The following is a 19,806-nucleotide window of genomic DNA, read 5'->3' as shown; positions in this document are numbered from 1 at the left end:
ACCTCACACCACACACCGAGAATTGTTAATGTTTCAGATTTTAGACAGCTTGTTATGAAATACATTTCTCTAGCAGTTAATTTCAAATCCTGCCTTGCTTGTAGTGTATTGAAGGTTTCATCGAGATGATGGAAACAAAGAACTCTAAGACAATGACACATTTTGTTTGAATAATACTGAATAATACAGAAAAAAACATCATTATTTGATTAGAATCGAAACTAAATGAAGAATTGTAAAATAAAATACGAGAAGGTAGCTGTTTGAAAATGCTTTGAAAATATCAAAAGAAAAGATAGGTTTTATTCAGGCTAAAATAAAAATTATACATATAGGAATATTCCTGTAGAAACTAAGGACACACGTGCTGTTGTCAAGGACATTAACAACGTCTTCATAAGTAATAGAGCGATACACAGATTATCATTGGTCCTCTCGTCTCGATTGCTTTTATCACTTTCGCCGTACCAGCTGAAGCGTGAAAAACAATCTCGTTGAAATAACCAACGATAATATATGAATAGATAAAATTGTTTTAGATGGACAGAAAACAAATACATTCAAAATGTGTATTAAAGCAAACTTCCATTAACGACTATTTCTAGAGTCTAACATTTCGTCTTTTCAAGAGTTCTTTTTTTCTAATTTCTGCTGTATTATTAGTCCCAACACGAATACGTGAAACTTTATCGTAGCACTTATAAGCTGAATCAATATCACCAGATACCTCATAACACACACCGAGAATTGTTAATGTTTCAGATACTAGACAGCTTGTAATGAAATATTTTTCTCTAACAGTTAAGTTTAAATCCTGCAACGCGTGTAGTGTATTGAAGGTTTCACCGAGATGATTGAAACAAAGAACTCTAAGACAATGAGTTAAAACAACAGGAGGTACAAACAATTCATTATTTTCCACCTCCAGGCTTAGCTCCACAGGTATTAAAGAAGAACGTTTCATGTATGTAAAATAATTTATAGTCGCCAATTTCGCCTTTTCATTAAGAGTTACATTTTTTGTACAGATATTTTTGGCATATTTATTTATCATATCTTGGGAAAAAGTTGAAAAGCCTGTATATAACTTATCATGTGTACACTTTGATAAAACATAATCTGTAATTCGTAGTGTAACTTTGTATTGTCCAATTACGTAATAAAACGAAGCGTATAACAGCCAACCATTCACAGCATCTGTTTGTAAACACTGGAGTAAATGTTTATGATAACGATTTTGTTTATTTTTGACATTCTGTCCCAAAAATGGACGAGGAAGTAGTTGCACCACAAAATGATTGAGACTGTCGATCCACCATTTACATATATCCTGTACAAAGATAGACGATTCGCTCTGAAGGAAAGATTTAGCAATGATCATTCCTCGGTAACAGTTATTTATATGCGTTCTAGGCTTTAATTCGGAGATATATTTATAAAAGACAAAATCTAACTGCGTAGAAGATTTGCATTTGAAAGTTGGTGCTGGGCAATCTAAAATAGCACCTTCGGAAACAAAATTAGATATAAGTCCAGCTGTTCCGCCACGTTCAATACCGTGAATGATACTTAGCAATCTCTTATTATTTCTCATATTGACCTTTCCTTGAAACATATTTTGTTCAGGTATAAAGTAGTTAGGACAGTAGCAATTGTTAACAAACGAGCTTAATGTATCTAAACACAAGAAAAAGCAGATAAAAATGTTTGCTAACTGAAATGTCTCGATAGACACTTTCTCTGATACCCAGAATAGCGTTGTTTTTAGAAAGTAGGAGCATAACAAATCCTTTACATCATGTTGTTTGTTAATGATGTGTTTCAATGTTAATTTAAGAAGGCCGTAACATAATAATTGCGTATAATTAAACGAATGAACCAGTTGTTTTTCTGCCACAGAAAAAGATAACCTCCACAACAATTGATCGTTCGTCATTGCTTTAGGTCCAACAGGTACCAACAAACAGCCGTTCTTCACAATTGTATCGATTACTTCATTAGGTGGCCAATGTTTCCTATGACGATTTATCCAATTGCTTGCATTGTATGGGAACGATTTACAACGGAGACAATAAGCAACGTCCATTTTTCTCATACAAATCCGATAAGCATGGACCGTGTAATAACGTTTCAACTGACTCCGTTATTTGTTGAATATTTTGAACGAATTTATAGGTGGATACATAAAAACTACTTTTGTTGGTTTGCAAACGTTGTACTAGAGAATCTTTGATCAAACGATAAGAATAATGATAATCGTCTGCAGCTAACTTTAGTAATGTGAACCCTGGATACAAGGGGTCTGTTTCCATTATCAGCTTTGTATATTTTCGTGAAAATTTTATGTTTTCTGCACTATTTACCACTTCTACATCACCAATTACTAACATTATATCAAGGTCACTGCCGGGTAAATCAAGTCCTTCAGATATGCTTCCACTTGTAATATGTTGTAAATTAGAAATGTCCAATATACTTTCTATTATATCTTTAAGCAGAAATAACCGTTGTCTATGATGTATGTCTCTTTCTTTTCCGACTATTTGAACAAGCTGTTCATACAGGTATACATTATTAACATTTAATCCGGGCCAGAGCACATAACCTAAAAGATAAAAATTAATATATGGATATTTTTTTAATGAATTTTAAAATATAATGGTAAACTGCTATGTTTCAAAGATAAATGGTTACATTCATTTTTGAGACAGTTGAAGTGCGGGACTTTTAAACTGCAACTGTGCAACTAGGGTTTGTCTGATACACGCAGACATGTTGCATTGCAACAAGCTCCCTATGGGTCCCCTCCCCTACGGAAGAGTTGTTTCGTGGTTTTTAACGTTGGAAAAGCGTAGCACTCTCTCAACAGAAGACAACGGATGTGACATCTCCATTCTGATTAAATGTGAATGCGAAATCATCCCGCACTGTCAAAAAGACATGCATATCCACTTTGATGAGGGTTTTACTGCTGACCAAAAGACGACTACCACTGAAAATTATGCTATATTTAAATATACCCTTAGCGTATAGCTACAGAAAAAAAGAGAGAATATACTAAAGGAATATCCAAAAAATCGAAGGTAAACTGATCACGCCAAATGTTGATAAAAACGAAACACGACAAAAAGGCAAGTTTCAACATAAAAACTAAGACCGAGCAGCATGAACCCCAATTTAAAACCGGGGTGATCTCAGGTATTCCTAAAGTGTGAGCAGATCCTGCCCAATATGTCCCTACATATAAGTTATCAGTCCCATTAAGTGGTGTGTTGTTTGAGGAAACAATGATGGGATTGTCGGTACGACATTTTTTTTTTTTTTTTACGATAACAAATATTTTTATTCAATTATTTCCTGCTATATAAATACCTAAGTAGCCCAGGTCGCATACTTAGGGACCCCTGTTTTTTAACAGCCTCACTTGACCAGGGAAAATATCAAATGAGTTTAAACTTCCCATAGTTTACATAAGTATACATTTAAAAATAACCAATACAATTGATTTTACCTGCTACGCATCACTGGCACTGTAATTCATAATAATTAACGTATATCCGGTTCACTGACTTACATTATACATGTGTTGATTTAAACGTGAAAACTATATATTTGTTTGAAAAAATAATAAAAGTTATAGTTAGAATTGGAAATTATTGAATTAATGTGAATGAACAAAAGTTGAAATGATTCTATGACTGACGTAGGGATTATAAAAGTATAAGGCACATGTGGTGAGTACTGATGTATAAGAAACGTGCTGTGTGTAATTTACTAATAAACATATTAATATGCACAGACATAGATTCAAATATCAATTACAGTACAAATCTTTCTTTCTGTAAAAAAACCCAAAAACAATACCAAACAAACATAGTGTTCCCTACGTTCTTCCTAAGATATAGCATTATTATTACATATGGAATCAAACACACCTTTAGTTTAGAGCAGTTGAACTAAAAATATTTACCTACATATTTCCGATAAAGAGTTCAATTTTTAATCTACATATATATTTTATATCTGACCGTAGTAAAAGTAGTTTTAATTCGTTTTTCATATGCAATTTCAACAAAGCCTGTATAGACTGCATACTCAGTTTATTTTTTTCAAATTTGCATTTATTACGTATTTTCCAAATAGCCCATTTAAAATAAAGTATTATTGCGTTAACAATTATATTATTCGAATTATCTAAACAGATTCCTAATAGAATATCTTTTTCAACGAGTGCATCGTTATTTATTAAGTTACACAGTTGTAAATTTTTGATAACTGTTTCTATCAATGGTTTAACATTGTTACATTGGTAAAATAAATGCTCAAGAGTTTCAATGTTATTGTTTTCATCACATAAGTGACATTTTCCATTTGACATGCGCATTATTTGCAGTCTGTTTTCTGTATATATAATCCTGTGTATACATTTCCATTGAAACTCTTTAACTTTTCTATTAATATCCAGTTTACTGAGATTTAGCCAAATTTTTTCCCAATTTATGTACTCGTTATACAAATTTTCCCATTTTGTTTGACATCTAGGGGTCTCAGTTATGTTTAAGTTTAACTGCAGATATTTTAATGTCAAATCTTTGATTTTAATGATTTTGTTATCTGGATTTATAAATTCAAAGTTTTCAGAAATTTTAATTTTGTAGTTTTTTAAAGTGCTTTGTACATCGTTATTTCTTAACGACACGACATTAAATTGTAAACGTGTCATCGTTATCTGTGAACTAGTCTAGATATTCCATAACGAACAATCAACTAATGTTAGAGACCCCAATAATGATTATGACCAAGTTTGTTTAAATTTGACCTAGTAGTTTCAGAGAAGCTTTTTGTAAAAGTTAACGGACGATAACGGACGCCGAGTGATGGGAAAATTCAATTTGACCTATTTGTGCCGGGTGAGCTGAACAGGTATATATGTCGATAAATCGAGTCTGTCCCCTGTATTGTATTACAGATCCGTGTTTATCATATTATTGATACTTCACATGATGAATGTTGCAATTGGTGTGAAAGTAGTACAAGCATATTCAATGAGTGTGTTTTTTTTATATATAGATATCATTCCTTTACGTTACTGTTTAATATTTGTAGCATTGCTTACTTTCCAATAAATTATGTCAATTTACCTTCAATATGACCTGTACAATTTTCCAAATATTCAAGGTATTTGTTGGAAGATTTCACAGGATATCTTAAATTAAGTATCCGTTGAGAATTTTGTTTTCTTCTTCCCAAACAGGCTCTAAATGTCCGTTCAAATTGCTGAATTGTGAGGCCAAATACATCGTTTGTTATACTAATCTGACCGTCAAAATGTTGATCAAGATTTGGAGTGAATCGTCGTCTCCCACCGTATGGAAAACGTTTAACTCCATATTTTTCCAAATACGTTCTTTTTCTCATTTCATGAATGTTTCCATTTTCTGCTAAACCTTGGTTGCTCGTTCTTTCACTATTTGTATTCATACTAAATTATATGCCTGTAATAGAACGGACCTATTTAGTATATGTTTGAGTGGTCATACGAATTAACATTTTGTAGAATAAATGAAGCAATACAGTCTCATGATATATCTTTTAGAAGAAATCAGTCTTGTATTATAACGTCGTTGCGGAAATCGTAAATAGAAGTGTAACTACTGTAGACATAAACATGACTTTTGTATAAAAGTCATAAAAAATAAAACGACGATTTGTTTTCGCACAATATATAATTCCGTTACGTAATAATACATTTTTATTTGATATATTAGAAAATGAACTGCATAGTTTTGGTTATGCAATTAAAACAGCTCTGTGTCTATATATGGATGCAGACGTATTCTCAACGTCAAAAACAATGTTTAAATTGTGTTTGAAATTTGTAATAATTTTAACATGATTATGCTTACATGTATCTCAATTATAAATGTAAAAAAAATATTTTTTGAAAATCAATTTCTTAATATATGTTTTCTTCGAGCATCCCTGAAAAAAACGACATTTTCCGAAGTGCTCCATGTTTATTACTGTATTGCATGTTTTATGTTGTTATTGTTGCTTCGTGTGCTTATTTATTGGGATACTTAAGGTGGTACCTAACATCTTGACTAAAATTTATTTGGCTCGTTTAATTTTCATAAAAATCTGACAAAATATTTACTTTGACCCTTTGACAAAAATGTAAAAATTTTAAAACATTTGAACCAACCAATTTATCAGAAAATTTACACTGGTTATATAGCAGTTTGACAAACACTAATTTTGATTAATGAGAAGCTTAATACTCCCTGAACAACACAACGTTATTAAAACGTTTAGCTGATTTTACAGAGTTATCTCCCTGTAGTGTCAGGTACCACCATAATGGCTCGAACAACTGAATAATTTGTGATGATATACAAATACGGGGTCCGTTAACAAAAACATTTGCAGTTACAATAATGTTAGTTAACTTAAATTTCCTCATGCAAAGCTCGCATCCTTAGTCGCGAGTCTTAACAGTAGATTTTGACAATCTATCGACTTTACAGTGGATGAATACATATTTGGAAGCATCGACGACTGAAGATCAATGAAGAAAATTTTAAATTATAAAAAAATTTGACGAGGGTTTATTTCTGTTTTGCCTGGTTGTTTAAAGAACACTATTTTTATATTTTTAAATACTCAATGAAACTAGTTCCCATTTCTGTTTTCTTTATAAAGATTTTCATGCTGGAAATAATGTTTGTTGAATTTACTTATTGAGTGGAAAATTCTAATGACTACATTTAATATCTTTTATGAAAAGAATAACACTTTTGCTATGAATCACATAATACCATCCTGACGATATTATCACACACGCTCAACATATGTTAAAATGAACTTGACTTAAAAATTGATTTGACAATGCTATATTGCATATGTTCAAAATGAACAAATGATAGATCTGCCATCATAGTGAAGTTTGTAGGGTGTTGTCTACATTTGTACATTGTAAGCAAGTGGTTTGCACTTCATGTAGGCGACTTTCCAACTCTCAGTTTTATTTTAAACAAAGAGATCATTTAAGTAAATTTTCAAACTTCCTTTTAACAGGACGTTTTATCCCCGGTACTTACGAAGTTCACTTAAAATTATATATTTGTAGACATTATAATAAAGATTAGTAAAGTGTATTTATTTGTAGTGATATTTTTCAAGATAAACAAAACATTATCGTCATGTGCGTTTTCAAAAGCAAATTATAATGATATGCAACTCTTTTCATATAAAAAGGAAATGGTATGATTACCAATGAGACAACTGTCCACGAGAGACCAACATGACAAAGGAATTAACAATTATAGGTCACCGTACGGCCTTCAACAATGATCAAAGCCCATACCTCATATTTTCAGTCCGTTTTATAAAAACCTCTCTTATATAGAAGTATGGTTGCCATCATGTGTAGCTTGCCAATTTATATTGCCTTTTTGATTTGACCATTCTTGACTAGAATTGTGATACTTTGACTATTTATGGAAAAATATGTTGACAATTACACCTTGTGATTGCAACTCCTCTGATATTATTCATAAAAAAGCTGTTACAATTGGTACTATTGTTTGCCACCACTTATCGCCATTTTTATTTGACTTTTGTTACGGGAGTTATTGGACTTTGACCATTTGTTGATTTGACGTTTTGACAGCAACTCTTCTGAGACCGTTTTACATAAAGCTCTTATACTTATATTATTGTTTGCCATTATGAGTACTTCACTATATAATACCATCATTTTGCTTCGACCATTTTTAAGGGGGTTACGAACTTTTCTTATTTTACGAGTACTGGTTTTATCTTGTGAACAAAACTAATTTGAGACCATTTGACAGACATTTCTTATACTGTGTAGAAGTGTTTGCTATCGTGTATAGCCGAGCAGATTATACTGCCATCAAGTTTTATTTCGCCATTTTTAATTCAAGATATATTTTGACAAGCTAGTACAATGAGAACACACTATGACGCATACTTTAATTCCTTGTTTATACCATGTTTATTGTGAGTGGAATATTTGGAAATGTTGTACTTAAGGTACTTCCAATCACTAACCTTTAATATGCTGTAACTTTCTTATGAATGCGTAGAAAATAATAAAAGAGGTATTTATATATAGATAAAAGATTAATCTTTTAAACGGTTGCAATATTTTTATTATGCAATCATTATGTAATCAATTATTATGTAATTAGTGGCAAAATCTGGGTCAGTTCACTTGAATGAATTTAGCTCTATCATCTCTTTAACTTTACAAAATGTTTTAACGAAATCTTAAACAACACATCATGGGCTTCAAAAGAGTGTCTCAAATTGTCCTCATGGTATTCCATTCTCTCACCAATCTCTAATTAGTGTAAACATTTTAACCACATTAAAGAAGAAAATGTTTGATTAGGTGTAAAATTTGTTCTATACATTCTATCTGAAATCTGAGACACCCTTTTGTAGATAATGGCCATAGGAACAACATATAATAAAATCAACCCTCTAGGGATACCTATGCAGAAGCTAATTTCATTTGAAAGTGGAAATTTGGTGATAAATATTTTAGACACAGTTAACATTATAATTGGTTACACAAATGTTGCATAATACTAACTTTGCATTAATTTGAAAGAGAAATATGTTAGCTATCCAAAACTACCACTTTTATAAATTTTCAAGCATTATTAAGAAAGTAACAGCATTTTAAAAATTGGGAGCTCGAGTCATAAAATCTTTGTATCGTGCTACCTTGATGACCTTTTGACAAATATCTTAATAAAATATTTACTAGTACATGTTTTTTCACAGGCATCTGTCCCTGAAAAGAAATTAAGAGCCTGTGCTGGTGATAAATTTATAAAGTTTTTACTATGAAATCCAATTTGAAAAGAATAATTTTGAACGAACTAAAACTACGGTATAATCAGTTATGGTGTTCATTTTTAAACGATGACAGATTTTTTAAGAGGAGTATACGTTTTGGACCTTATATGTCTATAGTTATCAAAGGTACCAGGATTCTAATTTAGTGCGCAAGACGCGCGTTTCGTCTACATAAACACTTATCAGTAACGCTCATATCAAAATATTTATAAAGCCAAACAAGTACAAAGTTAAAGAGCATTGAGGATCCAAAATTCCATAAAATTGTGCCAAATACGGCTGAGGTAATCTATTCTAGACAAATATAGACAATAGGAATCTGACAAAATTTTGAATAAGCAACCATAAATACAATACCTATGTCTTCACATGGTCCATGTTTTTCAGATAAATGTATGACGTTGGATATAGCGGTTTGTTTCCGTAATAAAACACTTCCATACAATGCAAAATAATGGGTTTATCGACAAAGAAAACAATGGCCGCCGAATGCAGTTATTGATACCATAATGAGATTTGGATGTTTGCGGGTATCAATCGGATTTAAAACATTCACAAATAATCAGTTCCTGTGTAGGTTATCATTTTAGGTTGCAGAAAAACAACTTTTACAATCATTTAACTATACCGAGTTATTATGCTATGCTCTACGTTAATTAACATCGAAACACATCATAAACAAAAATCCAGGTGTAGAGGATTTGTTATGTTCATATTTTCTTAAAACAACGTTGTTTTGGTTGTCAGAGGAAGTATCCATCGAGATATTTCAATAAGAAAACTTGTTTCATTGTTTTATACTGTGTTTGGGTATTTTAAGATCGTGGGTAGAACACTGCTACTGTCCTAATTACTTTATACCTGAACAAAATATAGTTCAGGGCAAAAATAGATATGACCAATAATCAAATATTGCTCAGAATTCTCGATAGCATGATTTGTGATAAAACTGTAGAACTGGGAACGAATGTATGTTCTAAAGTCCTAGTATCAACCATGAAAAATAACTACTCAATACAGCTAGACCTCTTGTGTTATAAGATTTTTGCTCAGTTTGGAAATCCCAATAATCTTGTTCTCTGTTTCCGTGGATTAATAGCCGTTCAATATCTGCTCCAATCAGAATCAAAAGTATATATACGTTATGTTTGCAGAATATGGATATCGAATATTATCCAGTATATACCACAACAACTTCCTTCTCGGGTCAGAACAATTATATCGAAAATATAAGAAGCCGATATCATAAACATTTACAAGATGCCCTACAGCAAGATGTTGTGACTGGGTGGCTGTTATATGCATCGTTTTACTATGTTATCGAACAGTTTAATATTACACTCCGAATAGTAGATCATGTTCTATCAAAGTGTAAACCGGATAAGGTATATCAAGGCTTGGTATTCTATCTCGTAAGACAGATCAATTACTGTGCTAAGTTTGTCCATATAAAATCCATAACATTGAATGAAAAGTTAAGATTAGCAACTATTCCTCCTATTAGATACTTACAGCATTCGTCTTTAATACCCAATGAGTTACAACTTGAGATCCAAACAGGCTACATCACCGTACCTCCTGTTTTTTTGTCTCATTGTCTGAAATTTTTATGCTATTATCATCTCGGTGATTCGTTTAACAGACAACAAGCGTTGAGAGATTTGTGTTTGGCTGTGGAGGAAAAGTTCTTTATTTCACAAGAACAACTATCATTGTCTTTAACAATTTGTGGTGTGTGCTCAGAATTATCTGGTGAAATAGAAACTGCTTGTCAGTGCAACGACAAAGCTTTACGTTGCGACAATAAGATTTGTATCACAGTAAAAATCAGGAAAACAAGGCTTTTAAAAAGACAGGATTTGAAATTTTCTTAATAATCGAGAGGAATATATAAAAAGATCATTAGATTTAACAACGCTATATGATTTGTTTCCTTTGAAAACTGATTATTTCATCAATCATTACTGTTTAAAAAAAAGAGGAATAATTCAGTAGTATATGATGAGACGACATCATACAGCAATTTGCGTAAATTTCACAGATACAATCAAATGAATCATCATCATAATACAACATAGTGTAGACTTATGAAAAATCAAATCTTTACCTCGTTTACAACAATAAATACGATTCCCTTACTACGAAATATACCGGACAGTCCGGACTAATCCGGAGTCGACGTGAATCCCGATTCACTCACACTGGAATAGTCCGGACCACTCTGGTTCTGCTGTGTTCCTTTGTTTGATCCATGTTAACATTTTCTTAACTTAAAATTCAAACTTAACATAAAGTTAACCATGCAGAGAGATGCATATTAAAGAGAATGGGCAAAAGCTACCAGAGGGACAGTCAAACTCATGGATCGAACATAAACTGACAACGCCATGGTTAAAAAATAAAAAGACCGAGAAATAATAGTACACAAGACACACCATAGAAAACTAAAGACAAAGCAACACGAACCCCGCCAAAAAATTGTGGTTGATCTCAGCCGATCTCAGTTGCTCCGGATAGGTATTCAGATCCTGCTTAACATGTGGCGCCCTTGTGTTGCTCATTTTATTACACATCCGATAAATAGTCTAATTCGGTAGGTCATATTCTGGATGAAAAGATAGGTTTCTTTTTTGTTTATGATTTGATGCAAGTGCTTTACAAATCATTTCATTTATCTATAACAGTACATAATACATTTTGTAAGGTTTTGTTATAACTAAATATATAAACAACTAGTAGGAAAGTACATAATTTGCCCAGAAACTGAATATGCTAAAATATGCCTACTCATATGATAGATTATTGATGATAAGGCATCTGTTAAATGTGATTTTGAGAATCAATCTTGTCAAACAATACAGGCTCTTACAAGATCAGATGTTACCTCTTAAATGTGATTTTGAGAATCAATCTTCTAAAAAATGGATGTTCTTAAAAGATTATATGTAACTTCTTAAATGCGATTTTGAAAATCAATCTTCTTAAAAAAAAACAGACTCTTACACACGCACACATACATTCCGGGTAATAATACCATTGTTTTCCCTTATAAGTCCTTGTTCCATAATCATTTTTCCAAATCTTTGAAGTTTTTGAATAAGTAGATAAATACTCGGCATAATCATGTTGAGTACTTGATTCGATGACATTGTTATCGTCCTTTGATTTGAAAGCAAATATGGTTACGAATGTTTACAGTAATTTTTTTGCATGAAAAATCAAGTAGGTGGCGAAAATTGCATGTTTAATTTTGTTAATATAAAGTAGTAATTTGGTCTGTCTACAATGGGAAAACATTCATTTGTCTCAAAATGTCAAAGTGACTTATAGATTCCCTAACATATACTCTGAAATATAACATTATACAACTCAATCCATTTTATTTTATTTTATTTTATTGTTGTATAAATCCTCCAATGTTGAAAAACTTTCGTTCATACATTTCTGTCGACGTACACTTGTGGAAAGCGGCTGTTCGTAACTTCCGTTACGGACGGCCCAATATGGCAGATGACCGTACCGATTAGATATTATATTTCCTAAATACTTTCGAATAAAAGCATTACTGGTAGAGAAAATTTGGTATTTGTCTGTGAAATATGTAGGTCAACACAAATATCAAGCCTTCTAAAGATAGAATGGCGAAAAAATGGTTTTATACGACGTTAAATATAACAAAAAGCTGTACGTAACTTTGAAGGTGCCTGTTCGTAAAGTGAATTGTTTATATAGAACGGCTGTTCGTAACGTTTAAGGACAAAACTAAGCACATTAAGTAGATGTAATTTGGACGTAGTTATTGTTAACATATGAGTCAATCAAATTATTTAAGATGGTATTTCTATAAACACAATTAGTATATAACTACTTATACCTGAAAACACATTTCAGGTTTTCTATACTATACGAGTAGTATATCATGAATATTTATATGTTTTAGAATAATGTAATCTTGCAATCTTCATATATTTCAAATCTGAACATTTTCGCTGAGATCGATATATCTATGAAGATGTTACATTTTATATTATAAGAACAGAATTAAAAACATTACACTGGAATATTAACATATTCTAACAACATCTAACATGTCTAAGTATATAAACAGTAATTAGAAAAATTCTATAGATAGTTACATAATTATATAAAATACATTCGAAAAAAAAGTCTATAATTCATCAATTTCATACAAGAACAACGTTAGTTGATATCCAATATGTAACTGTTAAGATCATAATTGGAGACCTGATATAGTTTATACATATAATCTGCTATGTGGCAATGTATTCTGTTTTCAATTACAGTTTATAAAACAAAAAGATTGGCATAGTGTTTGCAAACGGGTTCTGATACATGTGGATTTACGTAGGAGGTATTTTGTAACATCCATTATTATGTGTATATCTGAATCTGTGCTTTATTGATATATCGAGTATATTATCACGGTGTTGTTTACAAAGCAAAAGAAGCACGTCATATTAAAATGTCTATTAATTCTCTATCCATGTCTAATAATTGTCCATGGCAATCAATACAGTTAGTCCACTTCATTTATTACAGAGAAGGAAATCTCAAATATTTTCCGAACTTAGTTTATTTTTGGCATCTTATATGGGAACTAACAATACTGAAGTTTTCAGCTTTCTGAAATATTATAGTTAAATATTCCCCGTTGTTCACTGATGATCTGTTTAACCTTATTCGTTCCCTCACTAATTTCTTAACTTTTTTCAAAAATCTGATCTGCATATATCTACTAAAACTCTGCATTTAAACAAAAATTAATTTAGTGATCTTTATTATGACCTGACGACATATTTTTCATTTTGTTTTCGATGGAGGAGATCGATTTTTTGGGTTTTTTTTCTTGGGAAATGTTTTTTTCTCAGTCCTTTATAAAAGCATCGAAATAAGGATCATATATAAACGTCTATGTTTAAGTTTGCATTGTATATCACATCCTCATATTAGTCGTCCATGAAAGGTTAGCTAAGATAGAATAAAAAAAAAATTAGGACACTTCGCTACAAGTCAAAATGATCAGTTAAGTATACATATGTAACAGTTTAGTAATGATTTATCAAACATTGAATACAAAAAAAAAAGATAGAAAATTGTTTTAGATTTACAGAAAACAAATACAGTTACAATTCAATACTGATTTACCAAACATAGAATGAAAAAAAGTACAAATAAGTTGTTTTAGATTTACAGAAAACAAATATAATTAAGATAGGCATCAAAGAAAACATCACATCCATTTACAGAACGACTATGTTTAGAGTCTAACATTTCGTCTTTTCAAGAGTTCTTTTTTCCTAATGCCTGCTGTACAATTAGTCCCTTTATGAATTTGTAAAACTGCATCGTAGCAAACACAAGCTGAATCAATATCACCAGATACCTCACAGCACACACCGAGAATTGTTAATGTTTCAGATTTTAGACAGCTTGTAATGAAATATTTTTCTCTAACAGTTAAGTTTAAATCCTGCAACGCGTGCAGTGTATTGAAGGTTTCACCGAGATGATGGAAACACAGAACTCTAAGACAATGAGTTAAAACAACAGGAGGTACAAACAATTCATTATTTTTCACCTCCAGGCTTAGCTCCGCAGGTATTAAAGATGAACGTTTCAAGTATGTAAAATTAATTATAGTCGCTAATTTCGCCTTTTCATTAAGAGTTACATTTTTTGTACAGATATTTTGGGCATAGTTATTTATTATATCTTGGGGAAAAGTTAAACCGCCTATATATAACTTATCATGTGTACACTTTGATAAAACATAATCTGTAATTCGGAGTGTAACTTTGTATTGTCCAATTACGTAATAAAACGAAGCGTATAACAGCCAACCATTCACAGCATCTGTTTGTAAACACTGGAGTAAATGTTTATGATAACGATTCCGTTTATTTTTGACATTCTGTCCCAAAAATGGACGAGGAAGTAGTTGCACCACAAAATGATTGAGACTGTCGATCCACCATTTACATATATCCTGTACAAAGATAGACGATTCGCTCTGAAGGAAAGATTTCGCAATAATCATTCCTCGGTAACAGTTATTTATATGCGTATTAGACTTTATTTGGTTGATATATTTATAAAAGAAAATATCTAACTGCGAAGAAGATTTGCATTTGAAAGATGGTGCTGGGCAATCTAAAATAGCACCTTCGGAAAAAATTTTAGATATCAGTTCAGCTGTTCCGCCACGTTCAATACCTTGAATGATACTTAGCAATCTCTTATTATTTCTCATATTGACCTTTCCTTGAAACATATTTTGTTCAGGTATAAAGTAGTTAGGACAGTAGCAATGTTTAACAAACGAGCTTAATGTATCTAAACACAAGAAAAAGCAGATAAATATGTTAGCTAACTGAAATGTTTCGATAGACACTTTCTCTGATACCCAGAATAGCGTTGTTTTTAGAAAGTAGGAGCATAACAAATCCTTTGCACCATGTTGTTTGTTAATGATGTGTTTCAATGTTAATTTAAGAAGGCCGTAACATAATAATTGCGTATAATTAAACGAATGAATCAGTTGTTTTTCTGCCACAGAAAAAGATAACCTCCACAACAATTGATCGTTCGTCATTGCTTTAGGTCCAACAGGTACCAACAAACAGCCGTTCTTCACAATTGTATCGATTACTTCATTAGGTGGCCAATGTTTCCTATGACGATTTACCCAATTGCTTGCATTGTATGGGAACGATTTACAACGGAGACAATAAGCAAAGTCCACTTGCTCATCTAAATCCGATAAGCATGGTCCGTGTAATACCGTTTCAACTGACTCCGCCATTTGTTGAATATTTTGAACGAATTTATAGGTGGATACATAAAAACTACTTTTGTTGGTTTGCATACGTGGTACTAGAGAATCTTTGATCAAACGATAGGAATAATGATAATCGTCTGCAGCTAACTTTAGTCTTGTGAACCCTGGATACAAGGGGTCTGTTTCCATAATCAGGTTTGTATATTTTCGTGAAAATTTTATGTTTTCTGCCCTATTTACCACTTCTACATCACCAATTACAAACATTATATCAAGGTCACTGCCGGGTAAATCAAGTCCTTCAGATATGCTTCCACTTGTAATTTGTTGTAAATTAGAAATGTCCAGTATACTTTCTATTATATCTTTAAGCAGAAATAACCGTTGTCTATGACGTATGTCTCCTTCTTTTCCGACTATTTGAACAAGCTGTTCATACAGGTATACATTATTAACATTTAATCCGGGCCAGAGCACATAACCTAAAAGATAAAAATGAATATATGGATATTTTTTTAATGAATTTTAAAATATAATGGTAAACTACTATGTTTCAAAGATAAATGGTTACATTCATTTTTGAGATAAATGAAGTGCGGGACTTTTAAACTGCAACTGTACAACTAGGGTTTGTTTGATACACACAGACATGTTGCATTGCAACAAGCTCCCTATGGATCCCCTCCCCTACGGAAGAGTTGTTTCGTGTTTTTTAACGTTGGAAAAGCGTAGCACTCTTTCAACAGAAGACAACGGATGTGACATCTCCATTCTGATCAAATGTGAATGCGAAATCATCCCGCACTGTCAAAAAGACATGCATATCCACTTTGATAAGGGTTTTACTGCTGATCAAAATACGACTACCATTGAAAATATTGCTATACACAAAATACCCTTAGCGTATAGCTACAGAAAATAAGAGAGAATATACTACAAGAATATCCAAACAATCGAAGGTAAACTGATCACGCCAAATGTTGATTAAAACGAAACACGACAAAAAGACAAGTTTCAACATCAAAACTAAGACCGAGCAGCACGAACCCCAATTTGAAACCGGGGTGATCTCAGGTATTCCTGAAGTGTGAGCAGATCCTGCCCAACATTTGGCACTCGTCCTATGTTGCGTATGTCCCTACATATAAGTTATCAGTCCTGTGATGTTTGAGGAAACAATGACGGGATTGTCGGTACATTTTTGTACGACATTAGATTGTAAACGTTTCGTCGTTATCTGTGAACTAGTCTAGATATTCCATAACGATTAATCAACTAATGCTAGAGACCCCAATAATGATTATGACCAAGTTTGTTTAAATTTGCCTAGTAGTTTCAGAAAAGCTTTTTGTAAATGATAACGGGCGATAACGGACGCCGAGTGATGAGAAAATTCAATTTGACCTATTTGTGCCGGCTGAGCTGAACAGGTATATATGTCGATTCATCGAGTCTATCCCCAGACCTATCAGTACTGTATTACAGATCCGTTTTTATCATAATACTCTGTGGTTGATGCTGCACATGATGAATGTTGCAATTGTAGTGAAAGTAGTACAAGCATATTCAATGTGTGTGGTTTTTTTTTATATATAGATATCATTCCTTTACGTTACTGTTTGATATTTGTAGCATTACTTACTTTCCAATAAATTATATCAATTTACCTTCAATATGACCTGTACAATTTTCCAAATATTCAAGGTATTTGTTGGAAGATTTCACAGGATATCTTAAATTAAGTATCCATTGAGAATTTTGTTTTCTTCTTTCCATACAGGCTCTAAATGTCCTTTCAAATTGATGAATAGTGAGGCCAAATACATCGTTTGTTATACTAATTTGACCGTCAAAATGTTGATGGATATTTGGAGTGAACCGTCGTTTCCCACGGTATGGGAAATGTTTAGCTCCATATTTTTCCCAATACGTTCCTTTTCTCATTCCATGAATTTTTCCATTTTCTGCTACACCTTGGTTGTTCGTTCTTTCACTATTTGTATTCATACTAAATTATATGCCTGTAATAGAACGGACGTATTTGGTATATGTATGATTGGTCATAAAAATTCACATCTTGTTGTAGAAATGAAGCAATACAGTATATCATATCTTGAAGAAGAGACCAGTCTGGTATTATAACGTCATACGGAAGTCTTAACTAAAAGTAAGTGCAACTACTGTAGACATAAACATGTATAAAAGTCATAAAAAATAAAACGACGATTTGTTTTTGCACAGGATACCCCAAAACAATTTTTTCACGGTTTCAATCTTAACTTATATATATCCTTTGACTTTTGTGTGCGTCTTCCAGTTTGTTTAACTGACGAGCCTTGACAATTACAGTATGTCAAACTGAAGAGTATTGAAAGATACCAAGGGGACATTCAATCAATAAAATGGTAATTAACTGACAACGCCATGTCATTAAACGATTAAGACCAAAAGACAAACAACAGTATGCAAAACACTAACATCGAACACTGACTGAGTAACATCCCCACCTAAAACTAGGCTTTTCAAATTTTCATTTCGTAGCTTATTTGGAGAACTTGTTTACACTGTCATTTATTGTTGATTACTTGTACCTGGTGATTGCGATATTATATAGCTTATTTTAACTGTATATTGAACAAGGTATGTCATAAACTTTTAGCTAATAAAAGGCTAGAAGCACTTATGAGGTACGTGTTATGCGACTGCATTCCTCCATATATGTAAACTAGTAATTAAAATTCTTCACAATGTTCCTATTCTTTGTGAAACATTTGTCCGTTACATATTATAAGAAGTTAAGTTGTGTTTTCTTATATAAATATAAACTTATCAAATGGTATAACTTTTTTCTCGTGTACACACTTTCATCTCCATTTCAACTGAATTTTTAAAAGAAGCTTACAAAATCTGGACACAAAAAAGTCATACTATTTTAAAAGAGAGGCGAAAGATACCAGAGGGACAGTCAAACTCAAAGATCGAAAATAAACTGACAACGTCATAGCTAAAAAAAAAAAAAAAAAAGACAAATACAAATGTAATAGTACACAAGACAATACATAGTTTACTATGGATAAATATAAATGTATATATATTCTTACCCTCAACTTTCATATAATTATGTCCATACTAAAGAAACACAACTACACATGTGGATACGCTTAATACTTTACGGAAGAATTATTATGTAGATATAGTATATATATATATAATTCCGTTACGTAATAGTACATTTTCGTCTGATATATTTGAAAATTGAGTGTTAAGTTTCGATCATGCAATTTAAACAGCTCTTTGTCTATATGGGCGCAATTGTATCCTCAATGTAAAAATGTTTTAATTGTGTTTTAAATTTGTTATCATTTAACATAATTATACTGACATGTATCTCGATTAAAACGTTTAAAAATATTTTTTGAAAAATCAATTTCTAAATATATGTTTTCTTCGAGCATCCCTGAAAAAAACCGACATTTTCCGAAGTGCTCCATGTTTATTACTGTATGGCATTTTATGTCATTATTGGAATTTTTGCTTATGCTTGTTTACTGGAATACTTAACTGTTGTCCTTATATATATGGCTCCACTAGTTTTTGTTATAATATGATAATACGGAGGTTGTTAACTAAACATTTGGAGTTACAATGTAAGGTAACTTCCCTCATGCAAGCTCGAATCCTTAGTCGAGTTTTAACTGTAGATATGTATTGTCTATTGACTGTACAGTGTATGAATACATGACATTAAGGAGATAACGGTATTGTATGTTAAGCTCCTTAGTCGAGTTTTAACTGTAGATGTGTACTGTCTAATGACTGTACAGTGTATGAATACATGACATTAAGGAGATAACGGTATTGTATGTTAAGCTCCGTCGGCATCAATTGGTGACTTGATGGTCGAAAATTAAGTTTACTGGCGACGCATTAAAAATGAAATTATCCACGACTGAAGATCACTAAAGAAAAGTTTGAATTATAAAAATATTTTTGACGTTTTTTTTAAAGAACACAATTTTTATCTTTTCAAACACTCAATGAAACTGATTCCCAATTTTGTTTTCTTTGTAAAGCTTTACATGCTGGAAATAATGTTTGTTGAATTTACTTATGGA

General features: G+C 31.9%; 2 protein-coding genes across 2 annotated transcripts; both read right to left on the bottom strand.

The window, feature by feature from the left end:
- Positions 1–505: 505 nt before the first annotated feature.
- On the bottom strand, positions 506–5,495 carry LOC139499514 (uncharacterized). Its single transcript, XM_071288221.1, has 2 exons — positions 5,142–5,495; positions 506–2,605 (listed from the first exon to the last, which is right to left on the bottom strand). The coding sequence occupies exon 2, from the start codon at positions 2,093–2,095 to the stop codon at positions 602–604; it is 1,494 nt and encodes a 497-aa protein (XP_071144322.1). The 5' UTR covers positions 2,096–2,605; positions 5,142–5,495; the 3' UTR covers positions 506–601.
- Positions 5,496–12,119: 6,624 nt separating this feature from the next.
- LOC139498245 (uncharacterized) lies at positions 12,120–18,864 on the bottom strand. Its single transcript, XM_071286612.1, has 3 exons — positions 18,793–18,864; positions 17,359–17,712; positions 12,120–16,173 (listed from the first exon to the last, which is right to left on the bottom strand). Exons 2-3 carry the CDS (start codon positions 17,696–17,698, stop codon positions 14,171–14,173), a joined length of 2,343 nt encoding a protein of 780 aa, XP_071142713.1. The 5' UTR covers positions 17,699–17,712; positions 18,793–18,864; the 3' UTR covers positions 12,120–14,170.
- Between the last annotated feature and the right edge of the window lie 942 nt (positions 18,865–19,806).

This window comes from Mytilus edulis, chromosome 12, assembly GCF_963676685.1.
Source record: "Mytilus edulis chromosome 12, xbMytEdul2.2, whole genome shotgun sequence".
Taxonomy (NCBI): Eukaryota; Metazoa; Mollusca; class Bivalvia; order Mytilida; family Mytilidae; genus Mytilus; species Mytilus edulis.
This window is presented reverse-complemented; position numbering and strand designations above follow the sequence as displayed.

Bases quoted from the DNA above. Each gene is read 5' to 3' on its own strand.
- LOC139499514 (XM_071288221.1), bottom strand. From the start codon at position 2,095: ATGAGAAAAATGGACGTTGCTTATTGTCTCCGTTGTAAATCGTTCCCA.
- LOC139498245 (XM_071286612.1), bottom strand. From the start codon at position 17,698: ATGAATACAAATAGTGAAAGAACGAACAACCAAGGTGTAGCAGAAAAT. The intron at 16,174-17,358 runs GTAAATTGATAT...TTTATCTTTTAG, and splicing joins TTGTACAGGTCATATTGAAG to GTTATGTGCTCTGGCCCGGA.